Source organism: Macrosteles quadrilineatus, unplaced genomic scaffold, assembly GCF_028750875.1.
Source record: "Macrosteles quadrilineatus isolate MER2022 unplaced genomic scaffold, UCM_ALF_1.0 Scaffold_7__1_contigs__length_78375512, whole genome shotgun sequence".
Classification (NCBI taxonomy): domain Eukaryota; kingdom Metazoa; phylum Arthropoda; class Insecta; order Hemiptera; family Cicadellidae; genus Macrosteles; species Macrosteles quadrilineatus.
In genome coordinates, this window is record NW_026542600.1 from 46,108,566 (window position 1) to 46,131,913 (window position 23,348).

At 33.2% G+C, this 23,348-nt stretch overlaps 1 protein-coding gene across 1 annotated transcript; it reads right to left on the reverse strand.

Moving 5' to 3' along the window:
* Positions 1 to 2,484: 2,484 nt before the first annotated feature.
* LOC128998456 (transmembrane protein 185B-like) lies at positions 2,485 to 22,117 on the reverse strand. Its single transcript, XM_054424586.1, has 6 exons — positions 21,795 to 22,117; positions 13,095 to 13,271; positions 12,595 to 12,802; positions 11,491 to 11,751; positions 6,042 to 6,165; positions 2,485 to 3,365 (listed from the first exon to the last, which is right to left on the reverse strand). Exons 1-6 carry the CDS (start codon positions 21,830 to 21,832, stop codon positions 3,151 to 3,153), a joined length of 1,023 nt encoding a protein of 340 aa, XP_054280561.1. The 5' UTR covers positions 21,833 to 22,117; the 3' UTR covers positions 2,485 to 3,150.
* Between the last annotated feature and the right edge of the window lie 1,231 nt (positions 22,118 to 23,348).

Sequence of the window (23,348 nt, forward strand, 5' to 3'; positions counted from 1 at the left end):
ATTTTTAAATTACTAGACAATTAAGTTCATTGTACTTTTTAGTATATGTACAGTATTCAAACATTATATAAAAATATGTATATGTAACTGGTTTAATTGAGCTTGAATAGTAATAAAAGTTATTGTCAAACAATCATACTAAATTAATTAACGGAACAGTCAGACATTTTAAATCTACAGGATAAATAAATTAAAATTATTAAATATGATTAAGTCATACTCGTGATACAATTTGCTATAAACAATAGCTGCTACAATATCTTATACTAGATATCAAATTAAATAAAAATACCCAACAAACTATGTAATACGTTCACCAAACATTATGAAAAAAAGTGTTGTGCAAGATTTATAATTTCTTCACATTGCCTCAAAGAGCAAACATGTGACAAAAAATGTATTATTAACTTATTTACTTTCTTATAGATTAGTATTCACAGTAGTGTGGATTAAATGTTTCTTGATGAATAGCTGAGGACTGTTTTAAAATATGTATGGTATGGTATGCTTTGGTGTTTCCTATTGTCACCAAATTTAAAAACATTTTTACAAAATAGACATGGTAAATTTGCTTTCTGATATTGAAACCACAGAGAAAAGTACTTGTGAAATATATCCTTTAATAAGAAATATAGATTTAATCATATTTAGTAAACAACCCGTTGATAGGATGATTTCTTCAAGCTTAGTAGATCAATTTTGGTTGAAATATTATATTTATTTTATAATAAATTATTTCAAACTATAAAAAAGGGAAAATTAACTGTAAATTTTAATTAAATTTAATAAATTAATTAAATGAGAAAAATTTCTTTTTGAAAATGTTCATTTATCATGGGAGAGATCAGACACTTGGTACTTTTGGGGAAACTAATACTTAATACGTAAACACATTAAGGTACCTTCATAATAACTTGTGGTAATAATTTTAACAAAATATTTATATTTTTTAAATTTAAATTAAGGTATGAGGGCTATCCAGAAAGTAACAGAATTGTTGAATACTAATATAGGTACGATACAAAAAGTGAAAAAAGACTTTCTTACGTTTTTAAGGTAAATTCTGTTTTAAATTAAGGTAATTATCAAAGCCTGGTACAATATTGTCAATGTCGTTTTCTTCCACCAGACAGTTTAACCACTAGTTTCCACCAGCGTTGAGTTTAGTCTAGAGTTGGTGCCGAATCCAGGCTGTTAGGCCCCGTTTATGCACCAAGAGCGGGAGCGGGGCGATAGCGGGCCCGCTCCCGCTGTGAATGGGGCTGTTTATGCACGAAGAGCGATAGCGGTAGCGGTTGGTTAAAGGAGAATGGAAGGGGGATACAGTCTTGCCAACTCAAACTCTGTCAAATAATTAACCCAACTATTTGTCCTAAGTGCACGTGAGCGTGGGTCAGGTTGGCAACCCTGGCTGCAGCCGCTCCCGCTCCCGCCGTGCATAAACAGTCCCATTTGACTCAATGTAGTTGAAAACCGCTCTATTCCAAGCAACCGCTGCGATTTCTAACTACACAGCGAGCGAATTAGAAACCACAGCGGGAGGTCAACCGCTATCGCTATCGCTCTTCGTGCATAAACAGCCCCATTTAACTCAATGGTGTTAGAAATCGCTCCCGCTGTCGCTACCGCTCCCGCTCTTGGTGCATAAACGGGGCCTAAGGAGGATGGTTGGATCTTACGTACAGTTTGCGGTATTCCGTTTGTAGACAATTGTAAAGAAAAATTAAAACTAGGCTTTCTTGTTTATATGCGTTCGACCCTATTCCCATGATTGTTATTACGTTTAAGCGTTACTCAAGTCACCAATTACTGCTAGATAATATGGTTTTTATGACAGTTTTTTGGCTCTTCCAGACATTTTAGAACTACAGCAAGTCTTTATTTCCCTTTAGGAATTTCAGAAATCATTCCGTAAAGAATTTTTAGTATCTACGTTTGCTCTGATTTCATGAACTTAACTCCAAAAGATTCAGAGAAAACTATTTGAGATTCATTAGTAGTGAAACAAAGATTTTCACAGATCGTTTTTACTACAAATTTATCAGACGTAAGAAAGACTAAGCCTACCACTTTACATTTATTATGAACAGTGATTCAGGCATTTTAAAAGCAATGCATTACCGCCTAACTCATTATTTCTTGGGTGTACATGTCGAAGTGAAAAGTCAGCGAAAAATGTAAATCACTTGATAGCTTTTTGAAAACAAAAACATAAAGCACTAGATAACATGTGCGAACTTCAATCTTAGAGGCAATTTTAAAACTCCACTATAGAAAAGGCACAAGTGGAAATGAATGGCAGCATTACCTCAGTCCAAACTGTGGTTACGTCGGTCGTTACTTTCTGGGCAGCCCTTTGAAATTATGATTATACAAAACTGAATATAATTTTAATTTTAAACAATCTGCTCAGCAAAAATAATACTTTTTATCCTAATACAATTATACCTATTCTAAATGAAACGTCAAACAAATATCAAAGTGCACTTGGCATAAATAAAAATTTTACATAAGGTGGCAGTTTTAAAGTAATATAAGAGAACAAGAAATCTGGCCTGTGTCAATCAAACTGGGCACACGCAGTAGAAAGTGTTTTACAGCAAGTACCACCGTAGAGTTTTATTCAAAGTAAAACCTCAGTACGTCATTTGTAAATATAAGGTATAAAGCACACAGCAATTATATTTCTGTGATCATCTATAACAAAAACAAAGTAATATGTATTCCTTCATGAAAAAAATGTATACAAAAGAAATATTTATGTATATATATATATATAATTTAATAAGTATAAATAAATAGCATAAATTGAATTATTTCCACTTAAGTATCATTACTTTATTTCATAATAATGACATAGACTTCACAATAAACCTATTTATTTAATCTAATAACTATATGGCTTCAGATCAGCACAGCTGATAATGTCTGATCTAATAATTTAGCCAACTAATAAATCAGTATTCTCAACACCCCCATAGATAATCATAAAATCATCTCTAAAGAATGAAAATAAAATAAATTAACAATATACAAAACAAAATTAACTTTGTTTTCTAAAAATGTGATGAAAATACATGTCAGTAAGGGAGGGCTCCATTTATCAGGTAACTTTATAACCATGAACATGTTAATTTGGACTTTTAATTTTCAGTCAGGCATTTCTATTGAGATTACTGGTACAACTGGTTTGTTCATCTCACTCTTCTTATGACCTTTCTCCTTCATAGGCTGAGAACTGGCTTCGTTTTGTTCACCATTCTCTGAGGTACGACCCGACGAATAAGCAATGTTGGCGTACTCTTGAAGGAATGGACAGATACTAAGTAAGAACTGTGAAAAATCCTTCCTTATACCAAACCACCCTAGAACAAACAATTGATTATAAACACCACAATTGAGCAAAATGAATCAATTAATCAATATTGATGTTACTCTCATGTATAATCAATATTACTTATACATTAATCAAACCTGGGATGAGTTTGGGGTTTGATTTTAAAACACATTTTTGCAGTGCTATTTTTATCAAATAAAATTAATTTTAAATAGGCCTAAATGTCCAACAATTTATTAAGAATTATCATTTTTAAGGATTGACTTTTAAACATATGTTCTCTAGAGTGCACTAAACAGTCAGAAAAATATTGAATGTAAAAAATAAAACAAAAATGTTTAGCCCTTTTGCAGAGCTAATCTGTAAACAAATATAAAGTAATGATCATTAGGCATAATAACATTACTCGCAACATGAAATTGTTAAAAACATGTTTAAATACTGATAATTTTCATAAACTCATCCACTAAACATGCACTCTCTTCTACATCCATTTCTAATGCAAACCACCCTACCGAATAATATTACGAATAGTGTTTTTTCTAGTTCAATTAATATTTAAGTAATTAACAGATTCACTGTGTTTGAGTAAAGGCAAGACACGTCAAGGATGCAGGACCAATTTTCTGAACGTCCATGAGTTTTGAAAAATCTTAAAATTCTGTTTTAACCAACGGAAGAGCAATGTATAGCAATGAATTGTGATTCAGCGTTTATGCTTGTAATACTACAAGAACATAACAGGTAGTAGCACTGAACAGTCTTTAAAAGGTCACAAGTACAGCAAAATGCAGGAGACAAGCTGGGACAACAGGCCCAGGTGTATAATCTTAAAACGGTGTGGATCCTAAACAAACTGCACATAATACAGAGTTATGCATGTTGACACCCAGAAGTGAGTTCCTACATGTACCGCAAACAACATGTAAACATTATGATTAAAGAGAAGATTAAAACGATGAAACCTTTAGCTATGGATGTGATGTCATGTACAATACCAACTGTAATCAATATACAGGGTGACAATTAAGTCTTATGACGACTTTTTAACTTTAAAACAAAAAGAGATATCACAACCAAATTTGGTATACAATTACTGGTAATAGTAAGCTACTTTTTTGTGTACATGGGGATCAAATGTCATTTATGAGAGACGAGGGAGTAAGTTGAAAATCTTAAAGGTAAACATAGGTTGATAATGATGATATAAACAACAAATTAAAGGTCTTTTTGAACTAGAAATAATGCCGCAAAACCGGACCTCAGATGGACAATCAGGTCAAAGATGGCAGTTGTTCAAAGATTTCTTCAATCTGCGAAGATTTCTTCTTGAATCTTTAAACGGCTGCCATTTTTTACTCAGTTGTTCTTTTGAGCTCAAATTTGTGGCATTGTTTTCTATTAATAAAGACCTTTAATTTGATGTGCATACAGATCGTTTCACGGTGTGTGGGGCTTCACTGGAGCATGCACGCTGAGCGCTTTCTCCCACTATGCCTCGCGGTACAGTCAAGTTCAAATATAGTTTTCCAACTACCGCTAGCTGCCATGTATGTTAGTGTTCCTGTACAGCTACAAAGTACAGCAGTGTGTGTTTTAGAGACGACTGTACTTGACGGCTGGAGGGGAAGCGTGGTGGGAGACTCTCTCGCACTTCCTCTCCTGCACACCACACACGGTGAAACTGTCTGTATCAACCTATGCTTACGTTTGAGATTTTCTTTCTTCTTCTAGCGGGCGCCCCTTTAAGGAGGAAGCGTATAATAGCATTGCAAATTCAATGAATCTCTGAACAGCAGTCAATTTTACTCGATTCTCCATTTGAGGTCTGGTTTGTGGCATTGTTTTTAGTTCAACAATTCCTTTAATTTGATGTACATATCAACCTATGCTTACCTTTAAGATTTTCAACTTACTCCATATGGGCCATCCTCTATAGGTGATATCCAAACACTATAGTACACCATTGTACACAGAAAAGTAGTTTACTATTAACAGGAAAGATTCAAAAAAAAGTGTTGTGATATCTCTTTTTGTTTTAAAATTATAAAGTCGTCCTAAGGCTTAATTTACCCCCTGTATAAAAGGAGTTCCAGAAAGCAGTTGCTATTTTGGAATTAAACCAGACAAACTTGCTACATAAACACACTACAAACTTGAACTGCAACAAACATGTAAAAAAGACACACCCAAGTCCCAATTGATTCCAACAAATCAGAATAAAATAATGTAAGATCCAAATGATGTGTTATCGACTATCGTTCATGTCATTTTGTTTTAAAAATTGATTCTTGATTTTTTTACAATCTTACTTAAGTAAATAGAATTGAAGTAGTTAAAAAGAAAAGTTAGTGGTAAATCACAAATTAAATTTATTTGATTTATAACTGTTCATTCAATGCTACGTCCAAAAATCACTATGCACTTTTTTAATCACGCTAGCAACCTCTTTTTCCTAGGTAATTTTAATATTTATATTATATTATTTTGTTTCTCTACCATTTCGTTCTGATTAATCAGTATCAAATGAGACTCAATGGTATTTATCTTACATATATTTATTACAACTGCAGGGTTTGAAGATTGTAGCATGGTTGATGCGTCTGTTATATTAATTCAAGAAAAGTAACCTCTTTATGAGACACTGTATGTTGGATTAATTCTTTAGCTGTTCATTCCAACAATTTCCAAATCAACAACTTACATTTATTGCCACCTTTAGCACTGAACGACATGAGTATCAGTGTAGTGAAAGATACAAATAAAGGTGTAACAATCCCTGTGTATGTCATGTTGATGTCTCCATCCAATTTGTTGGTCAGAAGCACCTGTGTGAAAAACATATTTTACTAGACGTGCAATAGTAGTTTACGCAACGATTGTGTAAAGACTATTAACGCAAGTTGCGTACACTACTTTACCTACGACCGTTTTTTAATTACTAACAATCAGGTTTTTAATTACTAACAATCACTACTCATAACTTCTTAGAGAGGTTATGTTTTCATTTAATGTCATTGCCACTGAAAGTGATGCAGAGACTTATTGTATAATCAGCTGATTTCATGTAATTTTAGGTTTGGAAAACTTTGTTAAATAATATGTTACTTTTTTCAGGGAATAGGTTCTGCTAGCAGCATTCTTACAATAAATACTGTATCAGGTACAATTAGGGAAATATTGCATATTTTTTTGGACAACTGAATAATATAGTGAAACAGTTAATTTACAGTTAGATTTCAGCATGGAATATGTGGTCCACAACGAGTTGGGTGAAAAAGTGGTTAAGAGGTTTTTTAAATAAACCAGAAGCACATTTTCATTTATCAATTTAACCTTATTTTGTTTTGTACATTTAATGAATTGCTGGTATGTAATTTCATACCTTTGTTTCGATTTTGGTGGCAAAAGATTAGCACAAACAGTTTGTGCTCTCATTTCCATCTTGTCAACTTCACTTTCACTAACTGACATTTTTAAATCAGTTTAATCTACCTTCCTTTAACTTCCACCAACTAAGGTTAAGAATACCTGAGTATCAGCAGGAACAAGTTATAATGAATCAAACTTGTAAAACTAATTTTAAGCTGTTTGAGAAGTTTGGTTGGGTCACGTTAGGTTAGAACAGTGTCAATTTGTTGTTTATTCATTTTATGAAAACTGCCACTACACTATAATCATAATGGGACATAACGGTTACATTCCTAACGGTCAAAACCTAAGCTAAGTCACTCGTTGAAGTGAAGAGAAGAATTAAATTAATTCTTTCTTCATTTTTCATAATCCAGTCCAGATTAAATATATCCGACCTAGAGGTGTTTAATCCTGATTACATTTTAATCCATAATTTAATAATTTAATTTTAATAAATTTTAATATTTGAATGTTGCTTTGTATCAATTAAAAACGGGAAAGATTAAATTGCACTGATGGGGATCTACAGATTACCTGCAGCTAGTGATAAGGTGTTTTTGGAAAAACTCAATAATGCTCAACAAATTATTACTGGAATCTGTCCTCACATAATTGTAGCAGGAGATTTTAACATTAATGTCTTAAAGGATGCTTAAGATTAGTTAATGAGAAATGAATTTGTTAATTAACTCAAAAGATTTGGTTGCAAATATCATGTTAATTTTCCCACTAGAGTTACTGGAGTCAACAGCTACAGCAATTGATAATTTTGTTTCCAATAATGACAAAGGTAAAATTCATGTTGAAGGAATTATTACAAATCTCTCAGATCATGATGCCCAATTGTCTCATTTAAACAAAGCCGATCACAGTAATGTTCAAAAAATTACAATAAGTAAAAGAGCATGCACAGATGAAAATATGGCTTTATTTAAAAATCATTTGTGCTTCTAAATTGGTATTCTGTGTACGCAGCTCCAGTTGAGTTAAAATATGGCTGTTTTTCCAATCTTTTTACATTTTATTTTAATATATCATTTCCAAAAAACTGAAACTAGAAAGTATAAGGCTAGAAACATGTGGATATGTTATTTGCTAAAAGAAGAAAAGAAAGAAATATCAGCTGGCGCTAACTAATAGATCAGACAAAAATAAAATGGTAGAATAATTAAACAAAAAAACATAACCTACCATAAAAATGACATTAATAACAAAAGAAATTACTACAAGCAGAAAATCCTGAGATCGCAAAATATTAGTGAAGATGTTTGGCAAATAATTCATCAGGAAACCGGCTCATATAAGTTGAATACAAAAAACATTCATTTAGAAAAAAATAATACCACTGTAACTGACCCTTTACATGTAGCAAATACTTTTTAATGATTATTTCATTAATATTACAAAGGAATCGTTAACTGGCAATAGTTTTGGTTCTGCCAATGAAATTTGTAGTCAAGTAGATAGGACTAATATCAAAAATTCTTTCCATTTAACACCAGTTAAATGGATAACCATAATGGTTAAAATCATAGATTTTATCTATGATTTTTAGCAGCAGGCATGAATGAGTCTCTGGCGCTGGTGTGGCTGGTTGTTGGCGGCTTGTGTGAATGGACTTTTTGGGTTTAAATTTAATTTCAACATGTTTATAATATGGTACCTTAGATTATTTAATTTTATTTATAAAGTGGATAGTTTATTTATGTTTTAGAGGTTAAGTGGTAGAGAGGACTTGCTAGTCCTAACTTCGCCTCTTAAATAAAGACATTTTTCATTTCATTTCATTTCAGTTGATGAAAAAGAAATAGGGTACTAACCATTATTCAAAATCTAAAAAAACCTGCTAGAGGTTATGATAAAATGTCTATTAAAGTGATTAAACATGTTGATAAAGCTATTGTTAAGGTCTTAGTTCACTTAATAAACTCAACTTTTGTGTCAGGTATATTTCCATCAAAACTTAAAATTGAAAAAGTTATTCCTATACACAAAAAAGATTGTCTAAAAATCCATCAAATTACAGGCCACTGTCAATTTTACCCATAATTTAAAAAATTTACGAAAAATCTGTCCATACTAGATTAATGTACTTCCTCAAATGTAACCGCTTAATTAATGGCAACCAACATGGATTTAGGACTGGAAAGTGGAAAGTCTAACAAAACAGCAACTGTACAATTTATTGAGTCCATTATTGATACCATTGATAGGGGTGAAAAATGTATTGGACTATTTATGGACCTACAAAAGGCATTTGATAGAGTCTGTCAAGGTACCGTGGTTAAAATTTTGACACAGTTTGGTATTAAAGGCAAAGCACCAGGGCCGGATTTCCCAATAGGCCCGGGCCTATGGGCGCAAGGTCCCAGAGGGCGCACGTCCGAGAGTAATTTTTTTTCATACCTAGGCTATCTAAAAATGAAAATAAATAGTCTCAGTCGATAAAAAAACTCCAACAAAGCATTGTGATTCTGAAGTTCATAAGAAGAAATAATTGTTAGGAAATTTAAACTATTTTTCAGAATTACGCATCAATTTCGTTACAAAATTGGTAACAAACATTGGTTATACAGGAGTAGGCTGTAGGGATGTTGACGTTGACTAGCGCCCAAGGGGTACGTATTGCCACTGCACTGCCACTAGCTGGCTCGGGCTCGGCATTACTGATCAGAGTGATTAGGGGCGCATGTGTGCTAGACATTGTTACCACCCTCACCTCACAAAACAAAAGTTATTATTAACTAATCTTTTGATTACCTAGTTAAAATCAGCAGGACCAAGTTAAAAAATATAATAAGTTGTGTTGAATAAAACAATGATGAATTTACCTTTAAAATTAACAAAAAAATATTGACCTCAGTTTGTATTAGATTTTAGAAAAATCAATAGCCTCCAAAGCACTGGCGGAAAACAAACAAAAATAAATTCAAAAACACAGTGCATAAAATTTGGAGTCCCACAGGGGGTAATTAGGCCTTTTATTATTCATTATCTACATAAATGGAATGAATGATATATTGGGTGATCAGAATGCCAACAAAGTAGTTTTGTATGCTGATGATTCGCAGCATACCTGCAGACTAAGCGAATTTCCATTCCCCTAATTGGATTTACACTAAAATATCTCATTTATTCCCTATTTTAATAGCATTGGTCTAACGTGTACTCTAGGTTTGCTGCAACAGGGAGGATAAAAAGTTTTTTAGTAAAATGTTGATAGTTTAGTATGAAATCTATGCATTTTCCAAATGTGATCAAAATATGCTCATAAACAAGCAAACAACAACAGTTTACTTATTCTCCATTAAGAATAACATTAGAATTTTAAATTTACATTTATTTTTTATTTTTTCCGTAACCATTAGGCACATAACTATGCTTCAATACACTAAATTATTTGTTTTTTAAGCTCTAAAAAATGGTTTGGAAAGAAATTGCTAATTTTAGCGAATTTCCCATATAGGGAATAAGCTATTACCGTAGTACTCACGGTAAGACCTGGACCCGGGAGCGATTTTTTTTTTTTTGTTTTGAGGTCCCTAGAGGTCAAAAACACCATCCGTTCAAATTCATATATATATATATATATATATATATTTATATATATATTTATATATATATATATATGTGTCCGTTAGCGCGATAACTCGAGCAAAAATGATCCGATTTTGATGAAATTTGGTACAAACGTGTAAACCTACGTTTATTCGAACGAGTTCGCGAACCAGCATGATCGGACCATGGGAACGGGGGTTTATGGGGGCTTTTAGGGGGTAAAAATGGGTTTTTCCCATTTTTGACCCAAAAATCATAAAATTTTGCAATTTCTTTCGAAACTATTTTGTAGAGCTTAAAAAAACAAATAATTTAGTATATTGAAGCGTTATAATGGGCCTAATGGTTACGGAGAAAATTCCAAAAAATTGTAAATTTAAAATTCCCATGTTATTCTTATGGAGAATAAGTAAATTGTTGTAGTTTGCTTTTTTATAAACATATTTTGCTCAAATTTGGAAAATGTTTTTATTTCTTACTAACTATTACCATTTTACATAAAATACATAAAAAAACACTTTAACCCTCCCTGTTGCAGCAAACCTAAGTATGTTTTAAACTGATTCTATTTAAATAGGGAATAAATGTGATATTTTTAAGGAGACATTTTAGTGTAAATCCATTCAGGGAAATGGAAATTCGCTTAGTCTGCAGGTTTGCTGCGGCGGGGGTATTTATGTTTTTAGGGTAAAAATTAGAAAAACCAATTTTTACCTCATAAAACCCCGTTCCCATGGTCCTATCATGCTGGTTCGCGAACTCGTTCCAATACATGTAGGTTTACACGTTTGTACCAAATTTTATCAAAATCGGATAATTTTTGCTCGAGTTACTAACGGACACACATATATGTTTATATGAATTTAAACGGTTGGTGTTTTTTGCCTCTAGGGACCTCAAAACCAAAAAATACTTGGTCCTGGGTCCAGGTCTTACCATGAGTACTATGGCAATAGCTTATTCCCTATATGGGAAATTCGCTAAAAGAGCCAAAGGACCAATGAGCGGAAACACAGCCATAGGCTGTAAGAGATTGTTACAAAGATTCTGGTACCATTCAAAATTCCCAAACAATTCACAGACTTTTTCCCGAGTCATCAAAATTCACATACAGTTTTTCTGTTTTACCAGTCGACTTACCTATAACTAAAAATATTAAAAAAATATATACTAAAACTCACCTGAAAGACTAAAATAGGTACCACAAGGAATGTGTAAGCTAGGGCTGAATTGAACCATGATCGTCTCTGATTAGCATTGACTTGTGGTGTTCTTAACAATATACCAGCAAAGATAATTGTATATAACACCCCAACAAGGCTTAAACAGAGGACAATCCACAATGGTACAAAAACAACCTCCCAGCTCCACGATGTGAACCCATCAAGACGAAGAGAGAGGAATATGAACTGAAGCATATTGACAGCGCAGAACAGTTCCAGCTGGAAAACAACATTTTGATTAGCCTACATCTTTTAAATTGTCTTTAATGAGAGTAATAAAATATAGTTATCATTGATTTACAGTTTTTCCATGTGTCTATACAACAACATAGGAGGAAACTGCACAACTACAAGACTGACCATAGTAAAAATATTATATAAGTAACTCAAAATTTATAATCACCAGATAATCCTTACCCCAAATAAAATTTCTTACACATTATTTATGTATATCATTACTAGTAAACTCAAAGTCGCCAACCTTTTAAAAAAAGAAAATAAGCCAAACATACTAGTACATACCAGTATGAGACCATACCAGTACAAGACATACCAGTGCAACCAACATACCAGTACGAGACCAGCATCTAGCATTGTCTTACCCCAACATTACATTCACTACTTTGCCCATGTGACTTGTAATGTCCACTTCACTATTTTAATTTGGATTACCTCACCAATCAGTAGTTGAGAATTTTAATTTAAAAAAGATATGAGTGATTTTACAAAAGTGCGTTCAGAAGGAAAGATTATGAATCAAGGGCAACTATTGTCTAAAATGTTTTTGGTTGATACTCAATATAGAATAACAGTTAAAAGCCATCAATTCGTTTTTAATATACCACAACTTGTAATTTTAGAAGCTTGTCAACAAATTACATCTTAAAAGTGCCCAACAAAATTATTATTAGAAGTCACAATGTATAATTATGTTAACCAACATGTATAATTCACGTAACCAACATCAATATATTCAAATATTGTAGGAATTTCCTTTTAAAGTTAGTAGGCCTACTTGTAACTATTTAGCACAGGAAAATATCACTAAACATTAATACTGACCTCAAACGACCTGTCATGTTTGACAGCCCAGATACAAACAGCAATGGACACAATGGAGATAAATATTAGAGGGATGAAGACAAGGATCCAAAGATGGCGTCCTGTCTGTAGTTTATCACAAACTAGTAGTTCAAACATGAGCAATATAAGGTGAAGTGCGAGACTTATCAGCATCGCCTTGTAATGTACATAAGCTTCACCTTCCAGCCTGAAACAACAAGATAGCCTAGTAAAATGTGGCGTTGAACAAATCTCAAGATGGTTCGGTTCGACATATATTTACTTCTAGCCATCTTGAGTTAAGGCTAAATTAGGTATAGCATTCTTTTCATCTTTTCAAAACAGTTCATTGTTAGTTAACAATGGCAAGAGAATAGACTGTCCCCTTTAAAATATTTTTAAAATGCCAAGCTATTGTAAAAATCAAGAGTCAACAAAAAACATTTTGAACTTGTTAGAAAGTAGGAGTTTCTTACACCTAAAAGTACAGAAAAACATACCTAAAATGAGGATACCTCCACCACACATAGCTTCCAACAGTGGCCCCAGATATGACCATGAACTTCCAGAACCAAATGGGTGAAAACACAGTCCAAAAGCTCCAATCAATTGTGCCATCGAGTCTAAGAGCGAATAGAGCAGTGAAGACCAGAAGGGATGAATGCACAATGAACTTGCTGAAACAATCAAACAAAACATAAAACCATGAACATTCTTTGAAATTAATCTAGACATTTAAGAAGGTTATAGGAATTAACGGTTCCTTAATAAACTACTAGTTGTATCAGACTTTTTTTGAGTAACAGGTTTGACTCAAAAACTCACACGTCTTTGAAGGTTTTGAACTGCTTTCCTTAAAGATAGGGTTGGGGAAGAACAGCTTGCATAAACAAGAGTAAAAAAGAGTTAACATGGCTGAACAGAAACTTAAAATGGTATAAAATTAACTGATTACGCCTGTGATCCTAAATTTGTTGTAGTGAGCAACCGGTTTCAAGGTTATAACCTCATCATCAGGCTCTTGTTGTCACTCTTGCAAGATCGTAGAGTTTTAAGAACACTCAAAACATTTATATAAATATAACACAAAACATACTGGCAGACAATTAACATAAATTCGGGAACTAGTTCCACACACGACGCGGCAGGGGCAGACGTTTTGTTATGACTGGGATTGTGGCTGACCTTGCTGCCCCCTGCTCAACGATCTCCCCCGCACAAATAAATGGCATCATAAATGAAATTGAGACTATAATCATTAAGAAAATTCAAAATAAAAGAAAACCCAGAAACAAAAAATTGATTTCCTATTTAAAACCCAGATACAAGAGGTGAGGAAATAGATTGTGGGCATAAATTCTTTCCAAGAGTCATAAACTAATAGGCTAAACTATACAAACATTATACAGGGTGTCCCGGAACTCTCTACCAATATTTTAGGGCATTGTTCCTGGGTAAGAAACATATCTAAATATCATATTTAAATTGTCCGGAAGTCCTTAGTTACTCAAATAGCCGCCATTTGTTTTTTTCACTTATTAATTTTTTTTCTGAAAATTGGTTAAACATACGAAGTTTAAACTTTGCACAAACATTTATGACAACTAGACAAAAGTACAAAAAAATTATGACGATTTTTCAAATTCATAAAACAAAATGGCGGCTGTTTAAAATTTTGTTTCTTAAATTACTTGAAAACCGTTGATTTTACAAAGATTTTACAAGAATAACTTTTTAAGGCGATTTTATTACAAATCGATCGACACCTTAATCTTTAAGATCGGACGAGTATTAACTGAGTTATGGCAGTTTTAGTGATACGTGACCGCTTTCAGCATGCGCTGCAACTAATATCCGGCGGTCACGTATCACTAAAACTGCCATATCTCAGTTAATACTCGTTCGATCTTAAAGATTAAGGTGTCGATCGATTTGTTATAAAATTGCCTTAAAAAAGTTATTCTTGTAAAAGTTTTGTAAAATCAACGGTTTTCGAGTAATTTAAGAAACAAAATTTTAAACAGCCGCCATTTTGTTTTATGAATTTGAAAAATCGTCATAATTTTTTTGTAGCTTTGTCTAGTTGTCATAAATGTTTGTGCAAAGTTTCAACTTTGTATGTTTAACCAATTTTCAGAAATAAATTAATAAGTGAAAAAAACAAAATGGCGGCTATCTGAGTAACTAAGGACTTCCGGACAATTTAAATATGATATTTAGATATGTTTCTTACCCAGGAACAATGCCCTAAAATATTGGTAGAGAGTTCCGGGACACCCTGTATTTGATGAGGTTGAGACTCAACTGCTTAACAAAGGACTCGATTACCATTACCCTAAAACGAACACAAAAAGCCTTTTAAGCTAAATATTCCAATCGGAATCTGTAATAAACACTCTAAAGTCTGAGCAAAATCAAAACATTTGTGAAGCAAAATTCTAGGGGGGGAATAAACTGGTATTCACCAAAGTCAGGCTAGGCCTACCTCCAGAACCGGCCACACTCAAATTTCTTCACCGGAGTGCTCAGAAGGAGCCGAGAAAAATCCAGGAGTCGATACGAAATTTTCACGGCTTTGACTGATCAATTTACCTATTTAAATTTAATCGAAGGCTCAGAGCTCTAGAAGCGCTCAGGAAATCCTTGCAGACGCCCAGTTGGAACTATATCATCCCAGCCTTCGCTAACGTGTTGTGGAGAATTTCGCCTAGCTTTTAGAATGACTCTGTAGGGCCAACGAGTATTCAATCTTAAGCCAATGTGATTTAAATACTCGTAATAAACTGTAAACTATCTGGCTAAAGACGGTAGTAGATAATAAAATCAAATCTAATGTAAAAAGCAATTCCTACAGAGTCGTCGGGCCTAATTAATATAATCGAATGGAGAATTTATCGTGGGATGATTTAAAATAGATTTAATATTAATATTCGTAGCTGTTTGATTGTTCAAATCAGCTGCTCCCAAGACTTGATTCTTTCACCAGCCAAAGAAGGGGTTTGGAACTTAGACGACAAGTCTCGGGGTATTAAAACGGTGAAAACTAGATAGAATTTAGACGTGATAATTATTTGTTAAGTGAACGGAGAAATCGTAATTTCGAAACTAATTAATTAAAATTAAATAAACGATAGCCACCGCTAGTCACTGGCAGGCAGGAACTGGCGGGTCAAGACTCAAGTTAAGTTATTAAATTTAGACAATTCGAATCGGGACTTTAATAAAGCGAATATGAATAATAGATTAAGAATTGCGTGAAATGAAAATAACGTAAAACGTGAAAAGGGCCTAACTAGTACGCTAGCTAACCTTTGTAAATGCAACAGTAAATATGTTTTGAAATACAGACACGACAACAACAAGTTGCTACAAGCATTAGAAATAAACTCAGGAACAATGACGCCCTGATAACAAAGGCTGACAAGGGGAACTCTAGGCTATAGTCATTATGCACAGGCAAGATTACCTTAGTAAAGTACAACATTTCATAGCGTTGAAGAACATTGAAAAGCTACCTAAAGATCCGACAGCTTCTTTTTCCAAAGATATAAATAAGGCTATTAGTAATAGTAATCATCTCCTATCACCAGTTGAAATAAAGAATTGTAAATCACCAATCCAAAGGCACTGCTACTAAGAGGATTACCGAAAGTACATAACGACAACGTTCCAATTCGTTCTCTGGTAAATTTCATCCCCTCCCCTGATTATAATATCGCTACAACTAATTATAATAAGGTAAAACTAAAAAAAAAATGGTATATGACCGAGTAGTTAACGTTTTTAGAAAACGCTTAAATTTATTGTTATTGTTAAATCATAGTATAATACAAGTGTCTTTTGTTGTTTTCAGTTGCTGTTATTCTTTATATTTAATTCTTTACAGAATTTTACTTATATATATACCTATATATATATATACCTATATATATATATATATCTTTTATCAATGTTAAAAATATAGGTAGGGCCTAGTTCCTGTTTTAACGTATGTTATAAAGTTTGTTTCAGCTGTTATTATTCCTTGTTATTTATTTGTTGACTGTTTGTAATCTGAAAGTATATACTCATGTTAAATAATTTTTAAGAAGATTCCTTGCATATTTACACTTGATCTAATTTTTAAATTATTTTATTTTTCTACAGTTTTTTTTTTGCCCCTACAAAATTTTAATTGTTTGTAATCATGTAAAATGGTTATAAGCCAAATTTGTTACTGTTTAAGAAGTAGGAAATATATTTTTGTACAGTTAATAGTTCACACTGACTCAAGATCAAGATAAAGATGGAAAAGACTAGAGAAACGCTGTGGACAAGCCTTTTTTAAGGCTTATGCAGTTTTGTATGTTAAATTCATTGTATATGTGCTGTACCAAGTAATAAATAAATAAATAATAAACAAATTCTAAAATTGTGTGATCAAATGTTTACATCTAGGCTAGGTAGCTAACTTACCTATAACTAGTGGATTAAAATGGCCATGCTACAGGTTGTGCATACATGTTACCGTAACTTTGACTTACAAAATAAAATTTACAAAATCAAGATAGGGAGTCTATCAAACCTAACTTAATTTAAAATACTCCTTAAAAACCCCCTAAGGGAGGGGGAGTTAACAAGGGGGAAACCCCATGTTCTATTTTTATTTTGATAGCTTAAAACTAATTGCAAGAACTAAATTGTTTCATTTCATACATTGGGGAAATAAAGATTTTTTTTTTTTTTTTTTGGAGTTCCCCTTAAGATATATACTAGGCCTTTGGTGCACAGGTGTTAATTCCACGGCTGGATTTCCCAATAGGCCCGGGCCTATGCGCTCGAGCTCCCATAGGGTGCATGGCCGAGAGGAAATTTTTCTTTAATATCTAAAAATAAATAGTCATTGTTCATAAAAACTTTGGGTAGTAAAGCATTCTGATTCTAAAGTTCATAGGTAGAAATAATTGTTAGAAAATGTAAACTATACATTCGTAACGAACATTGGTTATACGGGAGTAGGCTGTAGGGATGTTGACGAGCGCCCGATCGGTACGCATCGTATTGCCACTGCACTGCCACTATGCTGGCCTGTTGCTACTGATCGAAGGGGTTAGGGGCGCATGCATGCTAGACACTGTTACCACCCTCACCTCACAAAACAAAAGTTTTTAACTAATCTTTTTATTAGTTTACAACAATCTGCAGGATCAAGTTAAAATATATAAATCTCAGTTTGCAATAGGTTTTAGAAAAATTAAATACCCTCCAAAGCATCATTAATGCTGTCATTTTCTCCTCAGGCCTAAGGGTCGGTATGGTTGGCCAGAATATTGCTCTGTTTTCCTTTGGAAATATAACCTAGTATCACCATAGATTAAATAGAACTCAAGTCAACTTCTTATCACATTGTTGTTATCACTGGACTTTAGTTTTGACTTGCTTTTAGCGAATTTCCCATATAGGGAATAAGCTATTACCGACTACCGTAGTACTCATGGTAAGACCTGGAAGCGGGAACGATTTTTTTTTTTCGTTTTGAGGTCCCTAGAGGCCAAAAACACCATCCGTTCAAATTCATATATATATATTTATATATATGTCCGTTAGCGCGATAACTCGAGCAAAAATGATCTGATTTAGATGAAATTTGGTACAAACATGTAAACCTACATTTATTCGAACGAGTTTGCGATCCAGCATAATCGGACCATGGGAACAGGGGTTTATGGGGGGTTTTATGGGGTAAAAATGGGGTTTTCCCATTTTTGACCCTAAAAACATAAAATTTTAGAATTTCTTTCCCAACCATTTTGTAGAGCTTAAAAAAAGAAATAATTTAGTATATTGAAGCATTGTTGTATGGAGAAAATTCAAAAAAATGCAAATTTAAAATTCCCATGTTAGCCTATTCTTATGGAGAAAATTAAAACTGTTGTAGTTTACGGTACTTGTTTATGGATATATGTTGATCAAATTTGGCAAACTTATTTATTTCATCCTATACTATTGTTGTTTGGTCAAAAACACTGTTTACCTTCCCCGTAGCAGCAAATTATATCAGCAAGTTATATCTAATGTTATTTAAATTGGGAATAAATTTGTCTTATTTATGGAAGTATTTTAGTAAATATGTAATCAGACAAGTCGAAATTCGCTTAGTCTGCAGGTTTGCTGCGGCGGGGGTATTATTTCTATTATTATAGGGTTAGGCTAGATCTATGATATGTGTTTTAACCCTAGCAGTGGCCAATGTTAGAAGTGGGGAATGGCCAACCCATTTTGGCGATTTTGCAGACCATTTTTTGAAAATTCGTAAAAATTCAACCGTACAAGTAAACCTAGCCAACCTCATATTCATTTTGTTCGGAAAGAACAGGAGAATCTAGAAATAGTAATATCATAATGATTTAGACAGTGTATTTTATCGGTTAAGTGAAAAAAATAAAAAAATTTGAATTTTTTTTTTGAAATTTCAAAAGCGGCCTCTGCATTTTTTTTCTACAGATTTTTTTATGGGAAATTCATTATATACATTTTGTAGACAATCTAATTCCCTACATAGAAATATATAACATGTAAGGAAAATATTTTTTTTTATAAGTTTTTGGGGCGAAATATAATGACAAACGGAGAACCGAAAAAATTGAAAACCGTACAGTGTTAGTTTATGTTGTAAAAAGTTCTATAATATATGTGTATACTAATAATGATATATACATGTTTGTAAAGCTAATGAAGTAAGGAATCAAAAAAAGTCATAAAGTTTATGGTAAAAATAATTTTTTACCTATAAACATACGTATATAAAATAATGTTTTTATATTTTAGCGATTTCTCGAGAAAAAAAATTCACTGTACTTAGTATACAACTTTTGTACCAAATTTTTTTACTTCAAACCAACATAATAATCTTGTAGTATATTCAATTACCTACATAAAAATGTATAACATGTTAGAAATATTTTTTTTGTAGGTACGTAATAGGGACATAATAATACAATAACCGCAAAACCGCAAATAAGTGTAAACTATAGCCTACAGTGTTTGCTTGTGTTGTGAAACATTATGTAGGCTGATGATATGTAGCCTACATATTTGTAAAGCCAATGAAGTAAGGAATCCAAAAAAGTCATAAGTATGATGGTAAAAAGTTATTTTCACCTATGATTATGTATCAATTTGAGAACGTTTTGAATTTTTTGCGCATTTCGAGAAAATGGAGTATACAGTATTTAGTAGCCTATATAATTTTTTACCAAATTTTTTACACCCAAACCAATATAAACATGTTGTAGTGTATTCATTTACCTTTATAAAAATGTATAACACCTTGGGTAAATCATTATAAGCACCTCTGAATGTCAGAATTTTCATTTTTGGACATGATGCTAACAAAATACAGTAATAGGCCTATTTAGTATAGGCTATAACTTTTTTACAAAATTTTTTACCCCCAAACCATTATAAACATGTTGTAGTGTAGGCCTATTCATTTACCTTTATAAAAATGTATAACACCTTGGGTATATCATTATATAGGTACAACAATCTCTGAATGTCAGAATCGTCATTTTAGGACATGATGCTAACAAAATACAACCTTTTATGAACACTATTCCACACAATTCAGTAATATTTATGCATGAAGATAACTGTTATACACACACACAACACTTCACTTACACTAACACTACGAAATAATAACATATTTCGTAATAAATCGCGGATAAAACTATTGCAAAAACACAAACAAACAATGGCAATACAAGACAGCTGATAGACTGTAGCAGTAATGACTCACTTCCGTCGTCTACATGCGAGCATACAGAAATGAAATAACCCTGAGTGCAGGGCTGCCACTCTCTGAATCTAAATTTCTTCCTCTTCAAAATGATATACTATATGACTAGTAATAATAACTTTCACTGTATATAATTCGTATTTTCCATACTGTCACCAGACGACTGTTGGCCATTTGTTAGAAATTTCGAAAACAGCTGTTTTCATAAAATTGTACCGATTGTGCAATCAATATTTAGTTATAAATATCACTACCACAATGAAGATAAAATCAATGGCTATCCAGTGGTATCACCCGCAACATCCCAAGACGAAAATTACGCGAGCAGGATAATGCCAAACAAGACGTTTTTCGCCAGTTCCCAAGTGTCGGCTGCAAAAGTCGTACCGCGCCAAAATTTCATTTGATTTCTAATCGTCGTGACATTGTTATATACCTGCTACAGGGTTTGTTTATGTAATCAAATGAAAGTTCAGAATGTGATCTTTCGAATGGTAGGCTATATATATTATTCTAATCTGAGTTGATTGTAAGTGTTTTTTTTACCGTTAAAAAAATTTCTGCCCATACCGTAACCAGACGACTTTGGCCATTCTAAGCATCAACGTCATACCGTAACCAGACGACGGTTGGCCACTGCTAGGGTTAATTCAGGAGACGACTTATTGTTTATGATTAGATCGTTTTATTTTCCATAAAATGAGTTAGGTTTAAATAACAATAATTGTTTTCAGCTAAGTTAATCCATAATGATGACAAATCTACTAAAGGAGTAGGCCTACGTTTAATCTATGGTACACATACTGTATGGAGTTCATGTTTTTGGACCTGAAATTGGAATCAATGGCCATGTTTTTTTTACAGGAATGCTCGGAGGGTTGAGTTGTTTTGTTTCAGTCCCACAAACGTGAACATTTACTAAAAGCATAAAATTGCTAAAAGTGTTTAAGACAGCATATTTTTAAGGCTGATCAGGTCAATTCTTCAAATAACTTGCAATGATAAAATTCCGACAAGGGGTGGTACCTATTCAAGCAATTAACTTATAGCCTACCTAGGGGCACGATATAGTTTTAAATAAGGTTTGAAGGAAAGTAACTGACCAGAATAGGAGGCGGAAAATTATTTGGGCCTACAGGCCCCAAAATGCAAAATCCGGCCCTGAATTCTACCACTTCAAGATAGGCCTAGGATAACAGAAAATGGTTCGATTGTGTTTCATGATTGCCTAGAACTAGCATTTCAATCATTAACTTAGATATTTGTGATTTAAGTATACTGTTGCCTATACACTTTAGGATGAAACTTTGGATACCAGTGAATAGGTCACTAAGACTCATGGGTTTTGAAGTGCTGTAGCCTAAACAATGTAGCCTATTAATTGATATTGATGGTAAAGTATGGGTACGTCTAGGCTTACCTTGGGTTAAAATCCTGAAACAATGTTTGAAGATTCATTACTGAATTTATCTTAAATCATTGATAGAGTGATGATCACCAATGATGATATGTAGTTTCTTTCAAAAACTTTCCATAACATGAGTTAGGCCTTGAGTAGTTAGAGAATGAGTAGGCCTATTTGGCATGTGTAGCTTAATTTCCATCTTATACATAAAACGTAACACCTTTCATTATAAAATACGTTCAATATTTTAATTAATATTAGTAGTATGCCTAGTAATAAAAAAAATAACTCAACGAAACGCTCCAGCACCAAGAATTCAGTGAATAGTGACCATAACCTTAAACCTTACACAAAACAACCAGTGAACCTAACACCAACACCAAACCATTTAATTTTTTTTTACTTGCCTCTTCAAAAAAGCCCTGCTGACGAGGGTTCTTTTTCTTCTACTACAGTTGTACCAAAGGCGGCCGTGGTTGTAACTTAAACATGCAGCTGTTCAATCTTAATTTAAAACCAAGCGACCAAGGATTGCGTATTCTTAATCTGTGCTAATGACAACCCGTTTCGCGCAATTGCTAGTTTAATGTTTAATGCCAATAGAAAGAATACTCTCTATAGTATTAACATAGATAAAATATACTCCTCAAGTATCCTATGTTGTCCTAAGTATGTTTTATATTATTCATTCTGATAGCCCCTGGACTACGAATAATGACTTTATAGGCTTACCTTAGTAGTCCAGAATTGTGTCTCATTTCAACTAATGTTGTTCAAAGCTGACATGTTTCGTTGCACAGCAATATCGTCGGAACTTTACGTCAAAAACGTCAAATAATTTAAACAGAAAATACAACACGGGACACGGAACATATTAACACGAAACAATTCACGATAGTGCTATCATGACACTTGTGGTTTCGTGTTTAGATTTAGATGTTTTATATCTGACAACACTCATGTGTATGAAAAAGAGGAAATAAGTACATAAGCCGCAATGGTGAATCGGCCGGTAGATGCTTGGCGCGCGACGTTGCCAATTCTCGCTGGCCACGGCCTTAGTTAAAGGCGGCGTTGGATGATCTCAACTGGGCACAGTGTGGCACAGTTCAGTAGCGGTTGCAATCACACAGCCTCCCCCCCACTGGTTTTAATACTTGTTTTTGTCCATTTATCCTTTCGATATACATCGAAATTAGTGAATCCGAATTCAGCATTTGTTATTTCAGGTACAAGATTAGTTTCAGTAATTACTATAGCATCGTAAACGTATGCTGCAATGGCCTTCCTGAGTGATTGAATTTTTGAGTACTATCAACACACTGCATTTGTGTTTATAAGATGGTAAAGATTAATATGATTTAAAAATATGCCATATAAATATGGGGTATATGGTATATGTAATGCCGAAAATAAATTGATGGATGGAAATCCATGAAAATCATTAATAAAGTATTGAAGAAATAAATTGTCTTTGCAGCAGTTGTCACAGTCTTAACATATAAAAACCTATAAAGCCACAGACTCTTCAATATAAAATCCAAACCATTAATTTTTCCTTTACCCAAA

Coding starts and splice junctions, on each gene's coding strand:
- LOC128998456 (XM_054424586.1), bottom strand. CDS start 21,832: ATGAATCTTCAAACATTGTTTCAGGATTTTAACCCAAG. Junction 6,166..11,490: donor TACCTATTTTAGTCTTTCAG/GTGAGTTTTAGT, acceptor TTTTTCACACAG/GTGCTTCTGACCAACAAATT. Junction 3,366..6,041: donor TGCTAAAGGTGGCAATAAAT/GTAAGTTGTTGA, acceptor TGTTTGTTCTAG/GGTGGTTTGGTATAAGGAAG.